General features: G+C 45.2%; 3 protein-coding genes across 8 annotated transcripts; 2 read left to right on the forward strand and 1 right to left on the reverse strand.

Moving 5' to 3' along the window:
* The first annotated feature begins 9,696 nt into the window (after positions 1 to 9,696).
* LOC144933340 (uncharacterized) lies at positions 9,697 to 14,707 on the forward strand. Its single transcript, XM_078858023.1, has 5 exons — positions 9,697 to 10,111; positions 10,306 to 10,357; positions 11,488 to 12,402; positions 13,192 to 14,373; positions 14,673 to 14,707. Exons 1-5 carry the CDS (start codon positions 10,031 to 10,033, stop codon positions 14,705 to 14,707), a joined length of 2,265 nt encoding a protein of 754 aa, XP_078714149.1. The 5' UTR covers positions 9,697 to 10,030.
* On the forward strand, positions 14,522 to 19,854 carry LOC144933507 (uncharacterized). Of its 5 annotated transcripts, XM_078858331.1 has the most exons (7): positions 14,522 to 15,276; positions 15,811 to 15,885; positions 16,669 to 16,778; positions 17,457 to 17,524; positions 17,922 to 18,088; positions 18,730 to 18,882; positions 19,407 to 19,854. In XM_078858331.1, exons 1-7 carry the CDS (start codon positions 14,736 to 14,738, stop codon positions 19,787 to 19,789), a joined length of 1,497 nt encoding a protein of 498 aa, XP_078714457.1. In that variant the 5' UTR covers positions 14,522 to 14,735; the 3' UTR covers positions 19,790 to 19,854. The 5 variants fall into 5 exon arrangements, with proteins under 5 accessions (XP_078714457.1, XP_078714460.1, XP_078714462.1 ...); XM_078858334.1 differs by lacking the exon at positions 14,522 to 15,276 and having other exon boundaries at positions 15,441 to 15,885; XM_078858336.1 differs by lacking the exons at positions 14,522 to 15,276; positions 16,669 to 16,778 and having other exon boundaries at positions 15,441 to 15,885.
* A 1,336-nt stretch (positions 19,855 to 21,190) lies between these two features.
* Positions 21,191 to 25,204, reverse strand: EIF1AD (eukaryotic translation initiation factor 1A domain containing). Of its 2 annotated transcripts, none has more exons than XM_078858337.1 (6): positions 25,049 to 25,204; positions 23,319 to 23,488; positions 22,574 to 22,682; positions 22,040 to 22,148; positions 21,887 to 21,940; positions 21,191 to 21,722 (listed from the first exon to the last, which is right to left on the reverse strand). In XM_078858337.1, exons 2-6 carry the CDS (start codon positions 23,403 to 23,405, stop codon positions 21,482 to 21,484), a joined length of 600 nt encoding a protein of 199 aa, XP_078714463.1. In that variant the 5' UTR covers positions 23,406 to 23,488; positions 25,049 to 25,204; the 3' UTR covers positions 21,191 to 21,481. The 2 variants fall into 2 exon arrangements, with proteins under 2 accessions (XP_078714463.1, XP_078714464.1); XM_078858338.1 differs by lacking the exon at positions 25,049 to 25,204 and adding an exon at positions 24,625 to 24,734.
* Positions 25,205 to 25,428: the final 224 nt, after the last annotated feature.

Here is a 25,428-nt window from a genome sequence, read left to right on the forward strand (position 1 = left end):
TGAGCTTGGGAAAGTGTTGGGTTTTCACACTGGTAAATGTGCAGCCATTCTTTGCCAATCCACTGTTCGACGAGAGCCTCCTAACATTTGTTTCATACGGAGGGCCACGTGGTTGTTAATTATACAGCTCGTATTGAGGCACATTTTGACAATTCACTGCTGGATGAGGGCCTCGCTAAGCCTTGTGGGCGGTGAGGAATGTTCGGCTATACTTCACACAGGTCAGTGCAGGTTGACAAAGATGGGGAGGGGTGGAGTTGGGGGGGGGCCACAGTGGATTTGTAAGCAGTCCTCTTTAGCCATCAATGCCTATTACACCTTTCCTCGTGTGGTTACCCATCCAAGCACCATCGGCCATATGGCAGGATAGTCACAGGATTTTGATGGTATGTACAATTAATGGCAATGCATGTAATATACCGCACACTGAAATGCATAAACCGTTTATTTGGCTATAACACGATAACAAACTTGTGTGCATATGACAATGAAATGACTTCAGAAGTCCAAACACAACAATGCTTATAAAACATCCACGTGTTTTTTTAACAATCAAGACAACTTGTCAACACTGGGTTATTCCAACAGCATATATCCTACCACACGTTGTCATTAACTCAAGAAAACCTCAAAAAGGTGCTTCTGCAATCAAACCAGCATTTGGTACCACATCGCCTGTCATTATCTGTGAGCAAATGGTAGAAACTATACAGATGTCAGGGTTGAGTGTATATGTCGGTCAACTATCATGTCCCACAATGTGGTATGCTATTTTATCAACCCCTGAGAGATTAATTGCTGTTGACCCCTAACCAGTCTGAATTAAGATTGCAAAACTGCCCTCAAACCAGTGCAACACAAGTTCAGATAAAACACATTAACATTTAACACAGAAAAAAACATTGAATAACTAATTCTTTAAAGATGTGCCATTACCCTACGTGTAAGAGGTTTTTCTATTTTAGAAAAATAACACAGAAAAGGAGTAAACACAACTTCGTGGCACTCTTCACCAAAGCAATTCTATTTTGCCATCCAGCTGGAAACTAAAAGTACTCTTACATTCTAAGCCACGTGAGACTCCCAACTTTTTTTTTACATCGGTGATACAAATTCAAGTGATGTAACCAAATACTATAACTTGTTTAATATGTTAACAAGTTTTGTAAAGCACGTAAGGGTAACTGGCATATCAACTCACCTACTCGTACAATGTCGACTTATTTCAAAATGATCACACCATCCAATGAAACCAGGCATGCAACGATTAACCTTTTTATGACTTTACCAATTGTCTCCGGTCAGAGGTCATGTTTTTGTTTCATTTGCACATCTTGGTTTGAATCATCTATCCAATTTGTTCCATTAGCCTCAAGATTTCAAAATAATTTGCATACATTGTCATTTCCCCACAATTTTGTTCCAATTGTGATCTCTCTCCATGACAAGAAGCGTCCATTCGGACCTTTGGATTATGCATCACCCTGGGTTAAAGAGCAGCCCAGAGAAGCATATATTGTGGAGCTACTTATGAAATTCCATCAAGTGACTTTTATTCACACGATAGGAAGCACATTTTATCACGCATCATTACTACTTAATGTTACATACAAAGCTGATAAATTTGGAAATTCTCAAAGCTGGAATTTAGTCAAATTAAGTGCAAAAAAGCGACTTTAACGTGAAAGTTTTGTCCAGTCATTGGTGACTGGGCTTTGATCATAAACTCCCTGAACTTGAGGACCTGGATTAATTAGGGGAGCCGAAACCCAAATTCAGTCACCTTGTAAATAATGCTTCCTTGCCTTGATGCATGTAGTCGGTAAAAATATTAACCAATGAATGTTACATGCCTTGAAAGCAAGTATTAATTGAACATCTGCTGTTGATTAATCACAGCCACAACTTCAAATACTGTTGCTTTCATTTGGCAAAGTCACGTGTGGTAATTCACCCGTCATATATATGTATTTTAGCTTGCCTGGCTTTTCTCTTCTCCGCTGCCCTCGGGTATAGCGGGGTCATTTTCCCAATCATCAGACAATACAACAGATGCTGTGGCATTAGGGGTCTCTCCATCAACCTTTTGTGCCAACCACGGAGCACTACGCTGCTTGGCAGGTTCCCTGGGGAAGGATGAGGAGCTTGTGTTCAAATCCTGAGAACCACGATTATTGGGCTCCATAGATTCCCATGGCCGTTTACGATCAGAAGTAACATTTCTACCCGACCAATTTCCCCGACCACCACGCCATCCACCACGCCCGCCACCACCACCATCATGGTTGCTCCCACCTCGATAACCACCCTTGCTCCAGTTTTGCTGCTCATTCCACCCACCGGATGCCCCTCTGCCTCCCGCGCTGCTAGAATGTGAGTCTGTGCCCTGCACATTCTGCCTCTTCCAGTCACCGCCATCTCTACTTCTAAAGACTCTGGTCCCTCCCATGCCACGCGACTCCCCGCCGTAAACATTTGAGTCGCCTTGTGGCGTGAAACGACTGGCTCCATCCGTGCTGGGGCGGCTGCTTTCCTGGCTGCAAGTTTCCTGTGGGCACTTTCCAGTGTGTGCATGTGCATGATGACCGCACTCCTGCTGGGCGCCAGCAGGCACGGGCTGAGTGCAACCCAACTGCATCTGCCCCGCAGGTGCATGCAGGTGCGACGGGTGACTTGTGCAGCACTGTGCCGGCTGACAGTTGCTGCAGATGCAGGGAAGCGAATACGGCCTGGGCTGAGGGTAAGGGTATAGGTATGGGTTGTGTCCGTACGGCCATCCAATCGCCCCGTATTGAAAAACAGCCCAGGGAGGCACGGCCGATGCAGCGACGGCAGCAGCAGCAGCGGTGACGGGTGCCACCAGTGTGGTGCTGCTGGGAATCACATTTGCTTTCACGAGGCTGTTCAATTGCTCGGTGCTCAACATGGTGATGGTTTGCTCCGCCTGTTGCTGCGGCTGTGTGAGCAGCTGGCTGATGGCCAACAACGCCTGGCGTAGCGTGCTGTCCACCCGCATCTGGCTTGCCGTCGAGATGCTGGTTTTTATGTCCAAATGGTGTGGGTCGGGAGGATTGCTGCTCATCGTTGTACAACTGCTCGTGTTCTCTGCGACCTGCAACAAAGATTGGCCATGCAAATATTTTTTTCCAAAAATGCTATCAGTTCAATGTCAGCATCTATAATAGACATGTATTAAGCTATGATAAAATTGGTAGTACTGTATTCCTTTTTAATTATGAAACCCTAAGTTGCAAGCACAGGATAAAAAAAACATCACTGCTGTCATTAATAACACTGGAAAATAAAGTATATAAAGTTGGCTGCTTTGGACAACGGCCCTTCTGAACGGACAAAATTCTGTCTTCGACATTAAGTATAAACAAATGTCCATGTACAGCTCAACTCTGAATCGCTGATTTGTTTGGGTCATTTCCAACAGATCATTTAATTTTCACACACGACATTGGGTGCACAGGAAAACGGTCTGATCTAGTAAACGCAATTACAACACCAAGTTTCGTGAGCATTTTTTCTGGAATCCCATCCGTCTGATTTGGCAGGCTAAACTACCAAATCAGACGCTCCAACATTCATGCTGGGTTTGAACCGTTTGTTCTGCACGCACGAGTCAAGGCGCCGGTCACAACACCCGTTTGTGCAAGTAGCACACGTGTTTACTTGTTTAGCCACTGCCAACATTGCTGGCGAGGACGGGTAGGGCGGCATATGAACCATACCCCCCTGTGATCTTGAGTGGAAGCTGCGGCATTACCCGACCCCCAAGCCCCCAGGTTTCGCACGAGACGATGTTTGTCCACTTTACACATTGGAATACGCGTTCGGTGGAGCAATGCGGAAAGGCGTGACGTGTTTCAATGTTGCTCCACCACGAGTGGCGCGTGTTCTGTATTGTGGTCTTGTTCCCTTCTCCATGAATAGGACTTGTGGGCCAAATGTAACCCTCACACACATAACAGCAGAATGCTGATCTGTCGCCACTGGTTGTCAAACGATAACCGGTAAACAGGTCATCCATTTCAGGACTACTGCTTCCGAACTCAGGAATTGGTAATCATTGGCAATGGAATTTGAATGAATGTACCGACTGGCCAAAACGAAGTTCCAAACCGCACAGTTGACCTAATTCAACTGCGTGGTTAGTACTTTTCCCCTCGTTGTTCAGTTAAAGGGTAGTGGTTGCAAAGCCAGCAATCATTTGCTTGCTCATGCGAATTGCTGGCAGCAGGACCTTACCGCTCAAGAGGGAGCTTCTAGAGGGTATTTGGTCTACTACTCCTCGTCGAACAGACGCCTTTTCAAGAGGTGGGCTTACCCACACCCGACTAACGCAGTGGCATTCCCCATCCATACTCCTAGAGGACAGAGGCGGGAGGGCATTTAAGAATCTTGGCCCATTTCTTTATTTTTAATCGCGGGCCTGGCGCGCTAGTGCAACACAGCAGCAGCCTTATTACATCTCTCATTTAACAAGGTTAACATGTCCCCGTTTACTGCTCGAGTCGTTTCTATAAAGTTATGGGTGGCAAAACCGGTTTTTCATAAGGTTGTCGGCAAACCGCTAACCATTTTTCGTTTACTTTTTTCATTTAGTTATCGGCAAAGGGAATTTTTCTTTTACCAGCCAGAGTCTCCATCCAACTGGTGTAGAGGCCATCATCATTTTGGCTATCACAAGCATTATTATCCATTAAGTATTTAAGCGAGCAAACTGGTTTCAACCTTCCTAGCCTCATCAGCTTTTGAGTCCTGGTTCCGTCACTTGTGAATAGTGAACAAAGAAAAACCAAACGCGCCGAACATTTGTTTCAAGATTCGCAGCAGCGTTCCATAAACGAGAGAAGTGGACGACAAAATTGAAGGTGGCGCATTGCGGGCTAAGACAATGGGACGACTTGTAACAAACCTTAACCTCGGCTGATGCCACAACCTTCATCTCTCACTCTCTCAGTACCAATTGAAACGCACAGCTTTCTCGAGCCACTGCTAGATGAGAGCCTCTCCCACCACCGTGCGAGGTGGTGTATGGCTTGGGATCATCATTTATTAACCACGCTTGCGAACATAAAAGACGTGGGCAACGGTGGAACGAGAAAATCAAGATGTGGCCCCAAGCCTGCCGAGCTTGGCAGATCTGACGCATGTGATACGGTCATAGGGTACATTCACCACCAATTGCGAATTAATAATCCACATTCTTTCACCCCCAGAATTTAATATATTCCAAAAGGAACTTAATTTGGGGGTTTGTGTGTGCCAACGCTTAGTCATAGTCAGCCACCATCGATAAATCCACTGCTGGATGAAATCAGTCGCTAACATGTCACGATCCAGCCATGGAACAATGGGCCCGACTCTCCAAGCGAGCTCAATTTCGTCGCTCCATCTCCATGGCGCTGATACTCTAGTGCGTGTCTACTCGCCAGCAACAACACCGTATTTAATACGTGGCTATTTAACAAAAAAAAAGTTTAATTACAAGTGAACGCTCTACCGACAACATTTTTACTCGACGGCGAAAGTACAGTAACCTGCAGTCCCTTAAAAGAGACTTGCAACATTAATTCAGACACGATTTATAACTGGGCAAACACGTATTTGGCGGGGGTGTGTGTGTGTGTGTGTGGTCTACCACCGACACGTCTTAGTAAGGCAAGACTTCCATCCAGCAGTGGAATGACCACGGCCCTGTACGACCGCATTCACGGGGCCACGTGTTAAAATGGCGCGCGCGCGTGTATGGGGGGAAACTTGTTAAAACTTCCACGCAATTTACCGACGCCTATTAATACAACAAAAACACACACGACCACAATAAAGTCTATATCACGACGAGGATTTTACACCTTTCCCGCCCCCCGAATTGGCGCGTTTTAATATTGTTTTATCGTTTTTATCGTTAATTGGCGCTGTATGTTGTTACCTCCGGAATGGCCACGATTCGAATGCCACGTGGCAGTCGCAGGCACCACGTGGCCACCGCTCTCAGCCCCCCCCCCTCCAGCTAATTGAAGGGGGTCCACCAATCACACGCTTGTTCGTTTTATCCACGTGTGTGTGATACAGGGTGAGGTCCAGATGTCTTGTGACCCCTCCACCACCTCCCCCCATTTCATTATCTAAGTACTGTTGTTGATTTATAACATAAATTAATACGCAAAGGAGTAATTTTTAGGGGTGAATTAATTGGAGGGGCGTCACAAGACATCTGGACCATCCTGTACAAGCCGCAACAGTACCATTGCGGTTATTATGCACACCAAACTATTGACCACATCGTAAACCCGGAGATAGAAATATACATTCACTGAGACAGAATTATATATTTTTTGTGGTACCCCGGAGATCGAACTTAATTCGTTCCAGAAGGCCATTCGAACACCGATTTGTTCGAACACCGAATACATTTCCCCCATAAGAATTAATGTAAATGACATTAATTGGTTCCAGACACAAAAAATCTCTAATTATAAAGCATTTCTACACGAAGTTTACAGTAATTACATGCATACAATCATACAAAAAAACAGGAAACAATAAATAAATGGAATAAATGAATAAATATATGGAATAAATGAAATAAATTAACATTGAACTTCACTTGACCTGTGGTAAGGAGAGTTGTTGGCTTGAGTGGAAGGTGGTGAGGAAGAGGAGGTGGTGGTGGTGTTATTGTTTGGAAGGGAAGTCCCCTTGGGCAAGCGTCATGCACGCTGGTCATACGCGTCTCAGCCGCACAGCTTCTTTCAAGTCGCGATTGCCCGTTCGACCTCCGAATTTTGTTCGGTTTCCGGGGCAAAAAATGTTCGCAAATATTGTTCGATTTAAAGCTTTCGTGACTGCAGGGATTCATCTTCTTGGTTCTTTCGGTAAAGTCACGTAGAATGGAAATAATAAAATAATACAAATAAAACATAATAAAATATTTTATTTTTAAAATAAAATATTTTATTGTATGGAAATAATAAAATAATAAACATTTTACATAATAAAATAAAATATTGTATTATGTTTTATTTTTATTATTTAAAAATAAAAGATTTTATTATATTGTATTTTTATTATTTCATTATTTCCATTCTACGTGACTTTACCGAAAGAACCAAGAAGATTTGGAAATATTGTTCGAACACCGATTTGTTCGAGTTCTGCTGCGTTTGATCTCCCAGGTTCTACTGTACTGTGGAGACCCATTGAGAGTCAAAGATGCATCGAGATTCACAGACGCTCTGTGGAGACTCATAAACAGCACCGTACTTTTCACAGACCCATACAGATACACAGACACCCCAGGCTTGGAGCGACTGGGGTGTGTCATTCAGACTCTGTCTTCTCGACAGACCTGTTCTCCACCTGAGGACGGCTGCTTGCGTTGTGGCCGAAACATCGTGAGAATTATTTTATTATGTTTTATTTCTATTATTGTATTATTTCCATTCTACGTGACTTTACCGAAAGAACCAAGAAGATGAATCCCCGCAGTCACGAAAGCTTTAAATCGAAAAATACACAGACACGTTAAAAACAAGCAACGGGAGTGCGACTGTGGCCATACAACAGACTATGGACCGTATGCTAAACGACTCGAGTCTGCGCTCCTGCATCGGTGGAGGAATTGCAAAACGACACGAACTTTCTCTCTCCTGCAAACCCTCTCGTCGTGGCTGGCAGACCTCGACATCGACATTTATGTCCTGACCATATCGCTGCCATCCGCAAGAGTACAATAGTTCTGGCCTTAACGGTGAGAAACATGTAGTGTGTGACGTTTCGGGCAATTGACCTTCTTCACAGCACGTGCAAAATGTGTATGTGCTAGGAATATCAGCAAATGTTTTTTTCTCACAGTTGTGGGCACAATTTTTGGCAGAGGTGCACAGGCACACATAAGAAACTCAACACATACGACAACAAACGCTGCCCTTGAATGAGAAAATATATATCAGGCGTTTCGGGGAATTCCTTTTATTCATAGCGCACAGAGAGGCCATAGAGCATGGACACGAGTTTGAGTCTGCACCATACACCATGGGGCATGATAATAACAGTGCTTTGTGGCTATAAACATGGTCAATCCACTGCCATCTTACCATCCATGCAATAAAAATTCCACCCAGCAGCTGCCATCGATCTCATTTAATCGCTCTATCTCCAAGGACAGACGTCCTCTGGAACGCGTTTCCATTTCATGGAATCCACTCCGTCATTATAGATGCTATAGCGCCTCTTCTAGCCATGGCGTTTTAATGATGTGATGACTTACACCAAACAAAATGAAAGGCATGTACATTATCACGCACAAAGCACGCTGTGCCGTGGTGTAATGGTTCGCACAATAGATTTGCGACCCATAAGTGTAACCGATTCGACTTCCAACCCAGCAGTATAAATGGTAAAAGTGTGAGCTTCGTCTCACTTCTTATTTGACGTCTGACAAGCGTGGACGAGTAGGGTCAATGCCCTCTAGAGGGCCTTCTCGCCATCACAGTTCCCATCGAACAGTGGCACGGAATCACTTCAAGTCACCCTCAGCATCAGTCAGTTGCTTCCCTGTCAATATTTCATCGCTACTACCACAGGGCTCATACTCTTTGGTTTTTTCGGTAAAGTCACGTAGGTTAAAAAAATAAAACAAATAAATTAAATCACGACGTTTCGGAGGTTACACACGAAACGTCGTGATTTAATGTATTTGTTTTCTTTTTTTAACCTACGTGACTTTACCGAAAAAACAAGAGTATGGATCCTTGCAGTCACGAAAATTTCAAATCTAGAATTACCACAGGGCTCTCTGGAGGTCCCTCTAGTGGAGACCCTTCCGTCAAGCAGCGGGGTGAGCGAGAAATTGCAAGGGCTGCACCTTTAACCGATCCCGCAAACGCCACCCCGGTCCTTCTCGTGTGTCTGTTCTGTTGAGAACTTACCGAAGTTAAATGTCTGCGTTCGCTGCGCCATCTGCAGCCACGCATTTGCAATTTCACTTATTGGCGATGCTGATTTTTGTTGCGTCTACAACGGCGCAAAAACGACGAAACACTCAAAGCATTCGGCATCAACACTCTGGTCTTTATATGGGAAATATTTTAAAATAAGGGAAGGTGAAGGGTTCGCCTATGATGTGGTATGAAGTACGACGATTGGCCGAAAAGTCGCCTATTTTTTTTGTAAGACCATTTATTGACGAATACATAAATGGGAGTTTATACGCACACATGAAATACTACTTAAGGCTTACAACCATCAAAGGAAAATGAAAGGTTGCTTTATTTGAACATTAAAGGAAACTGAAATGTTACAAAGTCTCAGAAGATTTTTTTTATGATAGCTGAGTTATGGAAGGCTTTCTAGTTAATACCAGCGAACTACCGCGTTGTTTTTGTATCTGGACAAAATATTAAACAAAAAACTTTCTTAATTGGACAATATTAATATGCAATGGTGACTGCCATTTTAAATGGCAACGTTGTGGAATTTGTGATTTTCAAGCGCATTCAGATTAATAATGACGTTAGTACCCATTTTGAAAATAAAACATGAAAGGCTGTTAATTTCCTTTGGTGTCTATAGATAGAGTTGTAGCAGCAATTGCTCGTGACGATACGCTCAAGATGAAGCTTTTTGAATGTCCGGATTGTATATGTTCAATGTGAAAGCCAATTACATGACTGCATTATTGGACCATTTAGTGCCACCGATGACAATTAATTAATGGACTTCAGGTGGGAGTGGTTGGAGATTGCATTTGGATCTGTTCTCTTTCTGGCCACCCCCTGATAATGTGTTTTTTTTAAATTGTTATCCAATCACCAGCGGGAAATGGGGGCCCATCACCTGGTGATGGGCGGGTTTTTTGATCACTGTGTAGAGGAATCCCACCTTTGCTTTACGTCGTGAAAAGTTCACGAGAATTGTACCGTGGTGTCGCAGACGCAGTGGGATATATTGTGAGGAGGTAGGAGAGGGTTGTGAGGAGGTGGGAGAGGTTGTGAGTCGAGAGAGGAGGTTAGGAGGGATGTTGAAGCTGCTGCTGCTGCTTGGGCTGCCGAGACTGGTCCTGGGCTTCTGCACTGATGTCCCCACAGCCCAGCCCCCAGTGAGTAACTTTAACACACAATTTGTGCCTCCTTCTGAGCTAACACAACCTGCCGCATTGATATAAATGCTCACTGTGGACATTAATATAATAGACGTCCGTTAGTGGTTTAAAAAAAAGGATTTTAAATACACTTTGTTGAGGATCTGTAATCAAAGGTGAGACGTGGTGTTCATTGTTTTATTGTCCTGCAGTTTGATTATGCGGCCAGCGAAATCCGACTTCGCCAGGCTCTTCAGAGGAACGGTCAGTTGGCCAAGTTTGCTTGTTTTATCCTTCAATGTCACGTGTTATGCACAACGTTGGGCCGTGATGGTGGCTCTTGTTGACGGACAAAGATCGTCTTTTGGAACTCGGCGGTGGTTTTCTCGAAGCTCTCTTAGCAATACCCATCCCCTCGGAGGACATCTCCTCGGGAGATGGAGCGATCAAATCCGAATGTGTGCAGGTGCTATGCGGATCGTTATATCTGCAAACTTGTGTGCGATGCCGACTGCTTGGAAGGCCTTCATCTAGCAGTGGATTGGATCATGGTCGACGATTAATTCAAAACTTCCACCACCACATCGCTCCATCGTGAAAAGGCCGCTTGTTTCTGTAATACGGGGTAGTGAGTTGGTTTGGTGAGCTGAAATAAAAGGTTAGAGTAATTTGTGTGTCGAATTGTGCTAAATTCTGACTCGTGTTCAATTCAAGGTAGAGTAGTGTACAGTGCTGTGCCATCAGCCTTGGGTCTTCTGTTCATGTAGGGACGTCGTTTTACAAGTTTGAAAACTTACCACCGTGTCTGTAGACATTGTATGGCCATAAATGCGGTGCAGTGTATATCGGACGTAATATAATACGTTTAAAACGAGTGCACTTGCATATAGGAGGCAGACTTTGAACAACGTCTCGCTTGTGAGAACCCGTTGTGAATGCTACATTTTAAGAACCGTTTAAAAAAATTGTGGCTGGTTGGGTGGCTCATATTAGTGTAGACATTGGCAAATGTCCAGACGTTTCCCCTTCTCTGTCCCGTAGCGGAAATGTGGAAACAAAATTATATATTCACACTCGTACACACATCGCTGAACACAAAGAGGATCTGCAGTGCTTATTTGAATATATATAATAGGCTCGTGTCAAAAGCTATGATAGTGGCACGGAGCTCACGCTGGTAAGGGAATTTGAACAAAGCACCATGGGGTCATATCGTGGCTTTTCCGATACTTATTTTTCTCACGACTTGACCGTCAATATCAATATAAATTCCGTGACAAACATTCCCTTAGTTGCAAAAAGCACGAGATGATAAATTGTGCATGACTAACTTTTGTAAGCGTTGGCTGGACCAAAGATGCTGATTTGAGTCCCCCCCCCCTTCCACCTTGCAGGGCTGGATCCTCTGGCGATGCCACAGACTCCGTGCCAGCGCAAGGTCGACGGTTTTGAGGGAGTTCTAGAGCCCTTCTGCCTGCTCTACGCCAGAAGCAGCGAGGCCAGTGCCGGGCTGTGGTCAGAGTGCACTCTCACCGTGCCGACCGACTACTGCCTGCTCGTCCACGTGTGCCTGGGCTGCCCGAGCGACGGCAGCTGCACGGCCGAGCACAACTCCTTCGTGGTGCTCACCCCGATGGCCGGCACGGATGAATCCGGTGAGGCCGGCGACAGGCTGAGGAGGACGGCTGGCCCTGGTGGGCGGTGGGGAGAGCTGGGCGGACGTGTGGCCTTGGAAGTGTGTGCCCACCGCTGCTCCAGCGCGCTCTTTGCGATGCCCACCAACCGCCTCCACGTGGCATTCGTCCCCGAATCAATTCCCCCGGTGCACAGCTTCCACGCGCTGCACAGCTACGTGAAGGTGCGCTACCTCGCCGTGCCTAGCGCCAGGGCTGATGCCGCCGCCGGTGACCACTACATCCAGGAGTGGCTGGAGGCCGGCTGCGATATTGGAGCCAGCGGCAAGTTTCCGCCGATGCCCCCCCACGGTATTCCAGCGGATGGAAACCAGGCTGTGATCAGTGAGCGGTCGGCTATGGGGCCTGCACCGTCGCTGGCAGAGCGCATCGTGCACCTGGGCGGAGGATACCCCGTGTTCCGCCTGGTGGCGGACGATGACGAGGACGGGCGGCACCTCCTGGGCGAGCTTGTGCACTCGTACCTGCAGCACTGGCTGCCCTCACCCCTGCGCCTGCGGCTGCGCACGCGGTCCCTGCGTCTGAGCTACTCGAGGCAGAAGGGACACCGACCTCCTCCTCCTCCTGACGGTCGCGCTGACAGGGGGGCTACGTCGCTGCCTCGCCGGCATTGCGGTAATTAGTTTGTGATCTCGATTTAAAGCTTTCGTGACTGCAGGGATTCAAGAAGATAGTTTGTGATCCCAGAGCAGATTTTTCTTTGCCGGTACAATCTGAGGTGGCAGAACTTGAGCGGTTACAGTTTCTCTGTGGTCAATGACATTGAATTGTGAGAACCATTTGTAATGAGTGGGTTATCATGCTCTTACTCGAGATGGTGGTGAGATGTTAACTACCTCGCCTGGTATACAGGATATCGTGGCTTCAATCCCAACCTTGACACCTGTATATTTGGAGTTTGCATGTTTTCCCTGGGGTCACGTGGATTTTTCTGCTGTAAATTTTCACAGGATGAGCTACTTCGTTGAGCTATCATTTTGTGGCCAGGTCGCTTCTGAAAAGATCTATATAGCTCGGTGAGTGTTACCTGGTAAAATAAAAAAATAGTTTAGTTCGCTTCCTCAAGTGGTACCAATTTCTGCTCTGGCCCATGTAGTAAATGCTGAGAAAGTGTCTTGCCCTGTCCGTGTTGGAGTTTGAAACCGAAATGTATTTTAAGCTGTGAATTACTCGCCAGCTTTGAGTGACTGTGTGTAAGTTTAATTTGTGTAACCTATGCCAATCCATATCAATATACAATGAAATTCATAACCTTCTATTTTATAACCAGGTAAAATCACATTGTATTCATTGGAGACCTTAAAATATGATCATAGGCCTCACCTATGTAACAATTAGATTGATATAAAGTTTGTCACATGTTCGGGGTGATTGAATACCAATAAGTTATCCACTGTTTTGCAGCACCCAACTACGCGGTTCCTCGGATGGCTTATCCCCTCGAGAGCTGTCAGTTTGAGCTGCAAGGCAAGTCCGGGCGTTTCTACTCGCCCAACTTCCCAGACAGCTACCCAGAGCTGGGGTGGTGCAGCTGGAACCTCCAGGTCAGGGAGACTCAGAGCATCGTTGTGAAAATTTGCGGCTTCACTGGAGGAGACGAGTGTTGCCTGCACAGCGACCGGCTGATCTTTGAGGAGTCTCCTAGACGAAACATCATGGCCATGGTGCTGTCATGCTGGGGCCACGACACGTACTACTACACCCCCAAAGGCTCTGGGCTAAGCGTACTGCTCGTGAGTGGCGACCGCCAGGCACTCAATTCTGCTGCTCCACGTCGCTTCTGGGGAGAATACTTTGTTTTAGACGAGTGGGATACACTGGACTTGAGCAGGCTGAACTGCGGGGAGTCTGGTGTTAACTCAACATTGATCAACGTAATTCGACAACCTGCTTCTGATGCAGACAGTGACAGGATGGTGTTACTAAGTTCTGAAATCGAAGACTTTGTTAATCAGACTCCCCTTGACATTAATTCCTTAACAAATGAATGGGATTTGGAAGTTAATGAAGGCCGTGGCACTGAAGAAGGCATCCAACAAGACATTCCATATCATGATGTTCGTTATTCTCCATTCGAGCTGGCAAATGAGACGCGTCACAAAACGGCTTTGGAAATTGAGTTTGAGCAACGTTTAGTTCCACTGGGCTCTAAAGTTGATAACGTCACCTCTGCTATTTTACTTGAGAAAAATGTTCCATATATATCTGGTGTAGAAGTACCCGAGCACATTACTGCATTGCCAGTTTTAAAAACACAAACTCGTTTGTCTATGTCTGTGACTGTTAGAGATCAGAGTGTAAATTTCCACCAAACCCATAATCATGTTGAACTCCCTTCACCTAAATCATCAGGTGTTAATTTGAGGGCTGCAGAAGCTGTTAATGAAACACCAGTGGCAGCTGCAAAAGCTCACACACCAGGCTTTTTAAAACCAATGCTCCAAAGCAAATTAGTGGGGCCTCCCAATGTTATTCAGCCAACCCCATTATTTTTAACAAAAAACACACTTGCGTCAGTCTTAGAAATAAATTTAATTTCACCCACTTCCGTAACAATGGTTACAAATTCTGTAAAATCGGAGAGCGGTATACATAATTTTTTAAATGCGTTTTCTGACAAGGTCCTTGAGGATGATGTAACTTCCACCACCAAGGGTTCCTTGGGACCTGCATTTGAGATAGAGCCTTCGTTTGTACAGTCTCAAGTGATGTCCCAACATTTTATGCAGTTGAACAAAGTTACAACACTGGCTCTGTCAGGCAGTAGTACCCAGACTCTCCCAACAGATTACCACGGGGTGAGCGTGGACAGATATCCATCTTCTCGCACAGCTATTGGGAGTGAGTCTAGAGGAACTGCACAGGCGTTTGACAATCTTTCACAGTCATCGACACGCACTTCATTACTTTGGAAAATTAGTGAACTGATCAAGGGGACAAAACGACGAATGGCTTCGGGCAAACAAATGACAAGGGCTTCTGCAGTGGCATCTTTGATAAAATCTCAGCCGTTAATTGCGTTTCCTGTTGAGGCTTCTCTACGTGGACTCTCGCACAACGCTATTAAAAATAAATCAATTTTCAGCACACATGTTACACGTATACATAAAGGTAGGTATTTGCAGGCATCACGTACAAGGTGGCACAGTTTTCCCCTCGCAGGAACGTATAACGTATTGACAAAACCTTCTGTGACTGCACAGGCTCGCATAGTTGCCACCACCACACAATCTCTAATCCATTCCACTACAGTGACCACATCTGCCTCAGCAGAGAGAACAGTTTCGGATGTATTGGTTGCTTCAAACCGCTTGAGCATCCTACCCGAGGCTGCCTCTGGCTCCCCATTGATGTACAGCGCCCAATTGTTCCCTGCCAACAAATATGATGTTTGGTCATCAAAGCCGGTCATTAGAGACTTTATGCCAACAGAAAGCGTGGGAATTTCTTCAAGCACTGTTACTGCAAACGGGACGAGTTCATCCGATGGTGAGTTTTGAGTGTTAATTTACAGCAGTGTTCTTAACTAATTTTCATAGGAGCAGCCACTTTTGCCGGAAAGACATCCGTATGAGGGCCACCACACATTTTAAACCGTTGGATTTGACAGCACGATGGGGTGTTTTCACATTTGTGTATTGTCGGGGGCCACGGGCCTTGCAATGAAGAACACCGATTAAAAGGATGCATTCCACATACTGTATGTGCAAGTCAAAGTGAACAGTTTAGGAAGTCAATCTTGATGGGCTTGCTGTTCTTAACTATTATAATTTTATCATGAATTCCCCGGTTTCACCCCTACTGGATGAAGGCCTCCCAATATATGATTTTGCATGATTGGGGAGGCTACTGCAATCACACTTATGTCAACATCAGAATTGTCTCACGTTCAAACTAGTTTCTTCTCTGCGTGATAAACATTGTATTAAGTAATTGTAATGTTTTGTTTATGTTTTAAAGACTTGCATTAATATGTAAATATACTGAGTGGTGGTGTTTTTTGTATGCAATTATTTCCTTTAGGGCCATTTCCCACTGCAAAAAATGAGGACAAACCCCAGTCACTGGACATTGGCACAGGGCCTTTCAGACCTCGAGGTGAGTTGACACAAGGCTTGGGTTGGCCACTTCATATCATGCCGATCAGTATAGAGGGCGTGTAAAATATATATTATTCTGGGGGTTGGGGAAATAAAATTGGGGGGGGGGGGGGGGGAGTTATGTGACACGGCCAAGGAGTTGCAGCCTCTGCTTGTGACCTTTTGAACTTGCTCATGATTCTGGCTTCAAGAGATTTTCCCATATAGGTTATGTTTGAATGTAAGCTGGTCAATCGATTTGAGAGAGGACTGCATTTTATTCGCCTTCCCCACCCACTGCCTATGCCGACCAGCGTGTAAGTGTGTGGCTTGTTTCACATTTGTATCCTAGCCTTAAATGATTAGTCTCACTGACACAGTAAGATCCCAGAGGGAGCGATGGGCACCTTGTCAACTTGGTGAAATTGGATCATGATGATGGTTGCACAGGAGCGTGTGATGCTACATGGCGTGAACATGGTGTGGTGAATGGCTGTGTGGGTGTCGTGTAGCGCAGCATGCTGCGCTATTAACCCAGCAACCAGAGTTCGATTCCTGCTCGCAGCCAACACCAGGTGATGATTATCTGTGCCGGTCCTGGGCCTCTCCTAGGTCGACTGAGCCTTAAATCAGTACCTAGTGTGGTATGTAAACATCGTCACTGGGGAGACGATGGCGGCTGGGTGTGGTGCTGGCCACCCACCCCCTCTCGTGTGCCGTGTCGGCCTTTATAGATGTTCGCTAACAGCACTTGCCTCAACATGTTAAGGCTATACGGGGGGTCTTTTTCTTTGTACTTCAGAGTACACCTGGTTTGAGATGTCCGTGGACTCCATGCTTCAAAAGAAGGCAAGGGAAGGGCTTTCTTTTGGCCGCATTGTGAGGCTCCTCTCTTCACACCTCTCCCAGCTGGTGAGGATATTGTTGCTGCTGAACCATATGAATATGTTTTGTCTCTTTTCTTCGCATGGATGTCCTGCAGTGTCTCTCATCACTTTTTTAATTGGCTACTGCAAACCCTTGCCCATTGCGGGGTTACGTTCTTGAAAGTAGCTTCAATTGGCAGATCCGCAAAGACAAAGCAAATAGGAAAAAACTCGGGTTTGGTTCAACCCAAACATTGAACAGGAAGTATTTTGAATGTAGAATATTAATATTTTCTAGTATTAAATGTAACCTGTATGGTAAATGTATAGAATGAAAACAATCTAGTGTACACTACAGATAGAAAAATCGTGCGGCTGGGAACACGTGACCTAGGACCCACGATTGGATGCTTAGGAGACGATACGGCACCGCGTGTTTTTCTACGGCAGCAGCAGCATCGCGAGCAGTACAGTTACGATGCATACAGGAATCTCGTGGTACATTGAGTGGTTGAGCCACGGGGGCAAACGGCGAACTCTTCCTCGGTCAAATTTCGCACTAAATCTACGAGAGAGGGAAAGGTTTTCTGTACTTCGAAATTTACTTTGCCAACACGAAATGACCAAAACTAACGCGTATCACCCAAGTGCAAGAATGCTGCTCTTAATTTGGTCGATGTTGACCGCACGTTTGTTAAATTATCTTGTGCTCCCCCATTTGCAGATGGAGAAAAACGCAAGCGATTATTATGGAAGTAATTTCCTGAGTGTTCTGCCAAGACAAGCAGGCTGGTAAGGGTTTATATACAGCCCTTTCACGCCACTGGTAGATGAAGACCTTCCTATGCCGTGTTGATCATAGCGGGTGGATGGGTGGTTGAATATTTACACACATTGGTGCATGCTGGTTTGTAAAGACTGTACCCAGAACGGGTTCAGATATCATTAGCCACTGATATATTTCCCATGGCCAGGAAAACAATTCAGGTTGCTGTGTTTTTTGCACTAACGACTCTACTTTCTCTCCACCTTGGTCTGGTAAGGGTTAAATGCGATGCCGCTATTATCCCTTGGTTCTACATTTTGTTGACATGTTCCTATGAATAGGTTTTATGTGTAGTGAGCCATCTCGCCGAGCTCTCCAGCTGTGAAAATGCGATTGTCGTCGCTGTGAATTTCCCGCGTGCAGGGTGGCGCAGGGTCTGCAGGTGCAAACGAAGTTCCACGTCTTTTTCCGGCACCTGCCCCGCGCCAGCGCGCGCCAGCTGCAGCGATCATTGCGCAATCTTCCCGGCCAGCACTTGGAGTCCGCGGACGGGGCCCTGAGGCTCCAGCTCCTCTCCATCGATGTGACCGGTACTGCCCACCACCACCACCCACATTGCAACACAAGCCACAGTGGCCATGCACTGCCAAGCAAAAACATGCACGCAATATTATTTTCATCAATATTGTGCAAGAGTAAATATTTTTGCTGTTGGATTTTTTGTGCAAAATGCAGGCAAATTATTGAATGAACCCATTTATTTGGGTTTTTTTTATTCTGGATTGATAAATGGCTTTATTTATTGCGAAAGGTCTGCATGAAGAGCACTTTATAACTCCGTCGTGATGTATTGAGGGTTGACTACTGCGGACGTAGAGGTGAGGCTATTTACTGCATGAGCAATTTAGATTGTTACACCACAGTGTCCATGAGAGATGGTGATGGATTGAACCGCCCTACATCCAATAATGATTTGAATGGCTGATGCTTATTTGCATTGGATTGACACTTTAGTAAAATCTTCTCCCCTTTCAGAAAATTCAAAGCAGTTGGTTTTGCCTTTTTTGGTACAGTTCCCAGAGTTACCATGTGTAAGCTTGAGCATGGGTGTGAGCACGCCCACGATGCATCGGCGCTCCTTGTTTTTGGGAGCGCACGGATGAACCCTTGTTGGCTCGGTGTGCTCGCGTGAGCAAGCTTTTGTATCCAACTCGTCCGTCATCAATTTCAGATGTGGACGAGTGTGACGTGGGGGAGGACCTGTGTGACGCAAACGCATTCTGCCACAACATGGTGGGCTCCTACGTCTGCTTCTGTAATGAAAACTACATCAACCTCGACCCCGCGTGGAAAGGAACCCAGTGCCAAAGCGTTCTCGCTCAAGGCAAGTTCCCTTATGCTGGCGCACAAACAACTGTTATACTTTCACATCATAGCACCCATTTCGGTGTTTAAATATAAATAACCTGTTCCTAACAATAATTATTACTAATTTCTCCCTTGCATAAAATTTATTCATTATCAGAATTGATGTTTATTCGATTTGTGTATGCAGAATTTAAGTTTTTTAGAACACTAAGTTGAGTCTATATGTTTAACTAGACAACATTTCAACCATACAATTGAGAACCTAAGGTCATCCTTGGGTTCTAAATATGCTTTAAATGTCATTCTCAACACTTAAATATGGTTTCCATCATCGGTGAACCAAGCACTTTGCCTCCCGTGGAGTGAGACTGCAAAGCCAACATTGTTAGCAAAGCCCATTTCCTTCGAGATGAATCTCACTGGGTTGTCATTTCAAAAGTCTCCATTTTTAAAAGGTGCAAAGCACGTGGTGTTACCGTCGCGTCTGTAATTAAGTCGAGGCCACCGGTGCTGCCACCACGACGGCCCCTGCACCCACAGAGGCACCAGAGGTGGCGGCCCTAGTTTCCCCGCTGGCCGTAGCGCTGGGCTCTGCTGCCTGCATCCTCGTGCTGCTGGTGCTCGTGGGGGTGGCCGTGAGTAGCGTCGCGGTGAAGGGGAAGAGGCGTCGTCGTCGCTTGCGCCTGGAGGCAAACGGCTTCAGCTGCACAAGCACGCCCGCCATCTACTTCCACCGGCGCTGGGAAGACTGGGATCCACCTCCTGCACCGACTCTGTCAGACGCAACACTCGTCTCTCAGCCCCGAGTGGGTCCTCCCATGGTGAGCGCTTCCAGCATCAGCGCTCCGGACAATCTCGCGTCACTCAACGGTGGTACGAGCACGGGAGGGCAGTGGCGTGCATCCGCATCGGCCGACGTTTAAGATTGTGCAGCAGAGCCGTCCACTTCGCCAACTCCCGAGTCTTAAATCTCCGACGCGTTGTCTGCCCGTTTTGAGTGTTGCTTTTTTTGTTTTGAATGTAATGCGATTCTTATAGGATGCAGTAATGGTATGCAAATGTTTAATTATACACTATTAATGTAACCGTGGCCCTTTAGCTTTAATTGCAACAGCTGATTTGAGGTAACATTTAAGGAATTTTGTTTAGCTTGCAAATAGTTATGCTTGCTAAATGTGCATGCGATGTCTCGGCACAGCCAATGAACACCTTGTTTTAAACCATGAAAATTAACCAAATCGTAACCATAAAGAAAATTCAAGTATTACAAATGTAATTATCATGGTAACCACATCGTTACTTAATGTACTTCATGTCATATTTAAAATTGTCACATGGTTTGTTTTAAATTCAAGGTTCATGAGTGTCCTTCCCCCCCCCCCCCCATATGTTTCCCAGTTAAGGAGTTGGTCCATGTGGGTATTTTTGTTTTCCCTGTTGGCCAGGGTAGTGTGCTTAGTGATGCACATTAACCTGCATTTGTTACACTATGCATTAAATTGAAAAGTACATGGGTTTGTTTTACTTTCTTCTATCATGATAAATGAGCACTTTATACAAAAATATGATAAAGTACACATTTTAACACATTTACACATGCAAGTACAAAGCTTACATTTGAATTCTATCTCAGGTCATGGTTCGTAATTGGCAATTTCATCACAAAGTGCTACGTGTATTGTTTCCCATAGTGCATTGTTTTTTGGTTTGCTTTAGCCTGACAATTTGCAGTTGGCTCATCACAAGTTAAATCCATTTGCTATTTAATAGCTGTACACTGCATCTTAAAGTGGCTCCAAGAAACTCTGCTGACACCAATTGGTGCCCGGATTAACTTTATTTACAGAAACGTAATTTTTTTCAACCTGGAGATGCTTTACTAGGGTGGGTAAAGATGCATCCTGTACCAATAACAGGAGGGACGGGGTACTGGCTCAAGGTAAAATTGCTCATGTCAGTGGAAAGAATTATGGACAAGTGGTTCAGTTTTCACTGAATCTCTGCAAATGGATGTCCAGTGACTGCTTCAATAACCTTGGTAACTTCCACCAGCATTCAACAAAGGTGCTTAATTAGGGCTCTATAGTCCCGAGTATTTTAACATGAGTGAATGTGTAGCAGTCCATACTGTTTAAAAAGTGGAATTGCTATGGTACATGGAAAGAAATGTTGGAAAATAAAGTTTATAATTGTACAATATTGTCTAAAGACTATTTGAGATGGTGGTCATCTCTTCACGTACATACACCAGTAGGGTCCAAAACAAGAAATGCTAAGGATATTTCCCACCCTAGAAACATTGAAATGAAAACAAGCACATGGTATAAATGTAATGTTTTATTATCTGTTCACAAGCCTTAAGGCAATTAAACTCAAATCACTAACTGAACACTTGTGGGATAAAAAAAAAAAAATCCCAAAGCCAAACATTTAATGAACTTTTATGCAGCTTTTAACGGTATTTTCACTTTGGTAAGATGCCTGCCCTACCAAATGTGAACCATCTACAGTATATAAAGCTTACAGAATGTGAAACAAGGCTTTTTAATTAAGGTTGGAGAACTTCCACATTGTAAGCTAAACTTGGCTTACATGAAGAATCTCACTTGAAAGCATCATTGTTCTGGCTCCTCTTCACTCTCTGCCTGCTGGGAACTTTTCTCCGCATTTGACATGTTTACATCATTGTTGTCAACATCACTATTCTCACTGTCATCCTCATCAGTACTAGCAGTGTACTCGGAGTTCACATGATTTGTGTTTACAAACAGGTCATCGTCTCCACTGTCATCTTCATCAGAGACCTCTTCATCATTCGCTGCACAGGTGGTTTCTTCACGGTCCAGTTTTGGCTCGCTACACAGGGAAGCACAAGAGAACTTGTCTTATCATGCCAAAAAAATGTATACTATAACATGGAGATAGGCAAGCATGCCAATGCGGAACAACAGATCAAGTGCAATTAATGGATGAACAGGTTTTAAGGAACAAAACAACTTTAACTAAACAAAAATACTTACAGGAATGTCTTGCTGGAAGCTTCTACACTTGCATCATCATTGAACTTGACAGGCCTACAGAAGAGAGAAACAAACCCAATTACTGAAATTCAAATGACAAGTGGTAGTCCTATATGTAACATCAACCAACATGGCACATTCACATGTTCTTACCAAACACCCTCCTTCTTGAGGTATCTGATGTGGTCTCTGTTCAAGATGGACACAATTTCTGCCTTGACTTTGTCTCCTTCTTCAATGGGCTCTACCATCACAAAATCTCCTGCAGACACACATTTAAAAACAGCGACAATCATGTAAATTAACAGCAGCAGATTGCATATAAAACCAAACTTATTCATGAGCAGGATATAACTATTAGAGGCATTCAACCCTAACCCTAATTTTTGTTTAGTCCTTTATTCAGTTTAACCGAGTGGCTCTGCAGTGGAGTTAACGTTTATCTTGCAATCGGAAGGTTGCGAGTTCAAATTCAGGTTGAAGTCGTGTTTTTTTCAATGGATACGCACTCCCCTTCCCTACTAGGAAATATCCACCACTGACTGGCGCAGCGATATAAACTGGTGAACACCACCTCCGCACATTTGAGCAGGAAATCGATTTCACTTTTCCATCGTGAACAATATGAATTCAAGCTTATTTCACTTATCTGATATGTAGCTGCATTGGAGTTACACAATATCGCACCTCTTTTAATCCAGATGTTCTTGCGGTACTTGGTGGGCATTGTGACGAGGAAGTGTTCTCCGGCAGCTGTCTCCACCTCATGCAGATTATTGCCAGGTGTGCCCAACACCTGAGGCACACAAGTCAACAGCTCACTAAACTCTGTATTCAAACAAAAGCTCGTCAAACATCACACAGTACCGAGTAAAACATTAAATTATACCTTAACCGGTTTATGCATAATACAAACAATCCCGTGTATTTAAGCATTTCAATACTGCATCTAGAATACAACTGAACGTTTGTAATGTCTTGGAATCTAGATAGGGTTATGCCTGATGTAGTATTGGGATTAGAATCTGCCTGTGAATACCAGGTGATGTAGGCTTGGTCTTCCAACCAGGCAAGTGTGGAGGAATGCATTGCTGCATCTGTATGGCACGATGAGTGTTACTCTCTTTTATGCATGGGTGTCCTCCCACAAAGTTAAATACTCAATGCAAGACCTTCCTGAACATGTCTTTTACTCATCTTTTCATGGCAATGGGGTATTTAAAAACATGTTATCGCCATACATTTCTAAACTCTGGAATGACCTAGCAAACTAAGCTTTTCCCAAATAATACCACTGCATCAACGTCTCTCGAGTTTAAACTTTAAGCTTAGCAAACAAATTACAGGGAATTGTCTGGACAAGTCTGTTGAATTTGTTCGCGCTACGATTGGCACGGCTACGTACGGTGCGAAATAAGTTCAAAACGCATACCTTGACGATCTGCTGCTGCTCCATGGGTGCTGCGAACTCCTCCAGCACCTCCTTCACCACGTGCTTGCGTTTCGTCGCCTTTGACATCCTGAGCGGCTTTGGCGCGGACACTGGCGATTTCTCCTTTGGGGACTGCTCACTTTGGAACGTGTTTTCCAAACGGCCAACAACTACGGGAGGTGACGATATTGACACACGTCCAGATTATTACTGAACAGATGCTTATGAGTGTACACCGCAGTACTTTACATACTAATCCGGCTGTGATGGTGCACAATTGTGAATTAGCGCTTTGCATGTGAGGGTTGGTGGATCACGCAGATATCTAAATGATCAAACGCCACTCTCCAGATGGAAAAACAGCAAGTGGGTTGGCGGAGCAATCTATTCGTACATTTGACTGTTGTTACACCTTCCCAGATACTCTGGTTTTCTCCAAAATAAACACGGCAGTACTTTACAAGATCCAACGCAGCTCCTGCAAGTCTCGAAACCCAATGAATGTTTGCCGCAGAGAAGATGCGATGTATTAGGGTACCGGTAGCTGGTAGTGGGGTTTGTTCGCAATCGCTCCAAGAAAGACGAAATATTTGGTTCCCCTGCTCAAGGGGGGCTGCATCGTTAAATGCCCAACAATCATAAAAGTCCAATCCGGTTTATAATCAAGTAAAAAGCCACTCATTTGAGCTGTGGTCGCTTATGAAAAATAACTTAATAGCTCAGTGGCCCTTACTTGGTAAAGTTAAGAAGATAATCTAGATTTTAAGTTTTCGTGACTGCAGGGATCCATAATATTCTTTGGTTCTTTCAATAAAGTCACGTAGGTAGAAAACAAAATAAGTTAAATCACGTTTCCCAAGTGTGTTGCGCCCGAAACGTCGTGATTTAATTTGTTTTGTTTTATACCTACGTGACTTTATTGAAAGAACCAATGAGTGTTAAGAAGATGGTCTAGTAGTTTTAACCACGGTAATCGATTCCTCGGGAGTTCCCCACTCTCCACGATGGCGTTGAGCTTGTGGCCGCTTCTTCCAAAAATATAAAAGAGCTAAATAGCTCCGTGGACCCTTACACTTGGTAACGTTAAGAAGATAGTGGATTAAACTTGATTTGGAGCTTTCGTGACTGCAGGAATTACTCTTTGGTTCTTTCGGTAAAGTCACGTAGAAATAAATAATAGCATACGTTTCGATTGCAACACAAGCAATCATCATCAGGTACAAATGAAAGAGAAAATAAACCTAGCAAACTTATAAATATAATGCAAATACAACACAGAGAGTCGGCTCAACCGTTAACACCCTACCTGGTTGATTTCGTTCTTCCAAAGATTGCTAAATTTGAGAGACAAAACAGACACGGAGACACAGACACACACGCAGAGAGAAATAACACAGAGAAATAACACAGAGAGAGATAACACAGAAAGATAACACACAGAGACACACACACAGAGACACACACACAGAGACACAAAGAGACACACACGTATACACACACGTAGACACACACGTAGACACACACGTAGACACACACATAGACACACAGAGACACACACGTAGATACACAGACACAACGGGAATCGATTGAATCGTTAACGGGCGGCGGAATCGATTCCTCGGGAGTCCCCCCCCTCACCCCGCACCCCACTTCTCCACGATGCCGTCAGCCCGCGTACTCGCCGCCTCCCCTGCCCCGGGGCTTAGCCGCCGTCCCGAGTCGCTACGTACGCGGCTCTCGCTCTTGGTGCTCACGCCGTGAGCGTCGCTGCGGGGAGGAGACGGAGCGGGCTGGAGCGGGAGCCCGGAGTGGAAGCCGCGGGTCCCGCACGTACAGCGGCCATCGTTTTCCTACTCTCTGACGTGTTCTGACGTAGGCCAGCAAGGCGCGCGCCGATTGGCTGCAGCGGCGAGAGGCTCGGAGCCAATGGGGAGGCGGAGCCGTTCACTGGGGCGCCCCGCAATGCGAATCGCGACGGGGGCTTGGGGCCCCGGACCATGAGTAAGCCCCCCCCACCCCACGTGACATGCCCGACACGTGTATGTATGCGGCAGAGGTCGCAATCGGGTACCTGATACCTGTACCCTACCCGATACCCGGCTACCCGTAG

The sequence above is a fragment of the Lampetra fluviatilis genome, chromosome 7, assembly GCF_964198595.1.
Source record: "Lampetra fluviatilis chromosome 7, kcLamFluv1.1, whole genome shotgun sequence".
NCBI classification, from domain to species: domain Eukaryota; kingdom Metazoa; phylum Chordata; class Hyperoartia; order Petromyzontiformes; family Petromyzontidae; genus Lampetra; species Lampetra fluviatilis.

What these genes read in the sequence shown, in the direction of transcription:
- LOC144933507 (XM_078858331.1), top strand. Translation starts at nt 14,736, where the DNA reads ATGGCTTCGGGCAAACAAATGACAAGGGCTTCTGCAGTGGCATCTTTG. An exon ending in CCTCTCCATCGATGTGACCG is followed by an intron (nt 18,089 to 18,729) that starts GTACTGCCCACC and finishes CATCAATTTCAG; the next exon opens with ATGTGGACGAGTGTGACGTG. An exon ending in CCAAAGCGTTCTCGCTCAAG is followed by an intron (nt 18,883 to 19,406) that starts GCAAGTTCCCTT and finishes CTGCACCCACAG; the next exon opens with AGGCACCAGAGGTGGCGGCC.
- EIF1AD (XM_078858337.1), bottom strand. Translation starts at nt 23,405, where the DNA reads ATGTCAAAGGCGACGAAACGCAAGCACGTGGTGAAGGAGGTGCTGGAG. An exon ending in GAACATCTGGATTAAAAGAG is followed by an intron (nt 22,149 to 22,573) that starts GTGCGATATTGT and finishes GTGTGTCTGCAG; the next exon opens with GAGATTTTGTGATGGTAGAG. An exon ending in CTCAAGAAGGAGGGTGTTTG is followed by an intron (nt 21,941 to 22,039) that starts GTAAGAACATGT and finishes TCTCTTCTGTAG; the next exon opens with GCCTGTCAAGTTCAATGATG.
- LOC144933340 (XM_078858023.1), top strand. Translation starts at nt 10,031, where the DNA reads ATGTTGAAGCTGCTGCTGCTGCTTGGGCTGCCGAGACTGGTCCTGGGC. An exon ending in TCCCCACAGCCCAGCCCCCA is followed by an intron (nt 10,112 to 10,305) that starts GTGAGTAACTTT and finishes ATTGTCCTGCAG; the next exon opens with TTTGATTATGCGGCCAGCGA. An exon ending in GCTGCCTCGCCGGCATTGCG is followed by an intron (nt 12,403 to 13,191) that starts GTAATTAGTTTG and finishes ACTGTTTTGCAG; the next exon opens with CACCCAACTACGCGGTTCCT.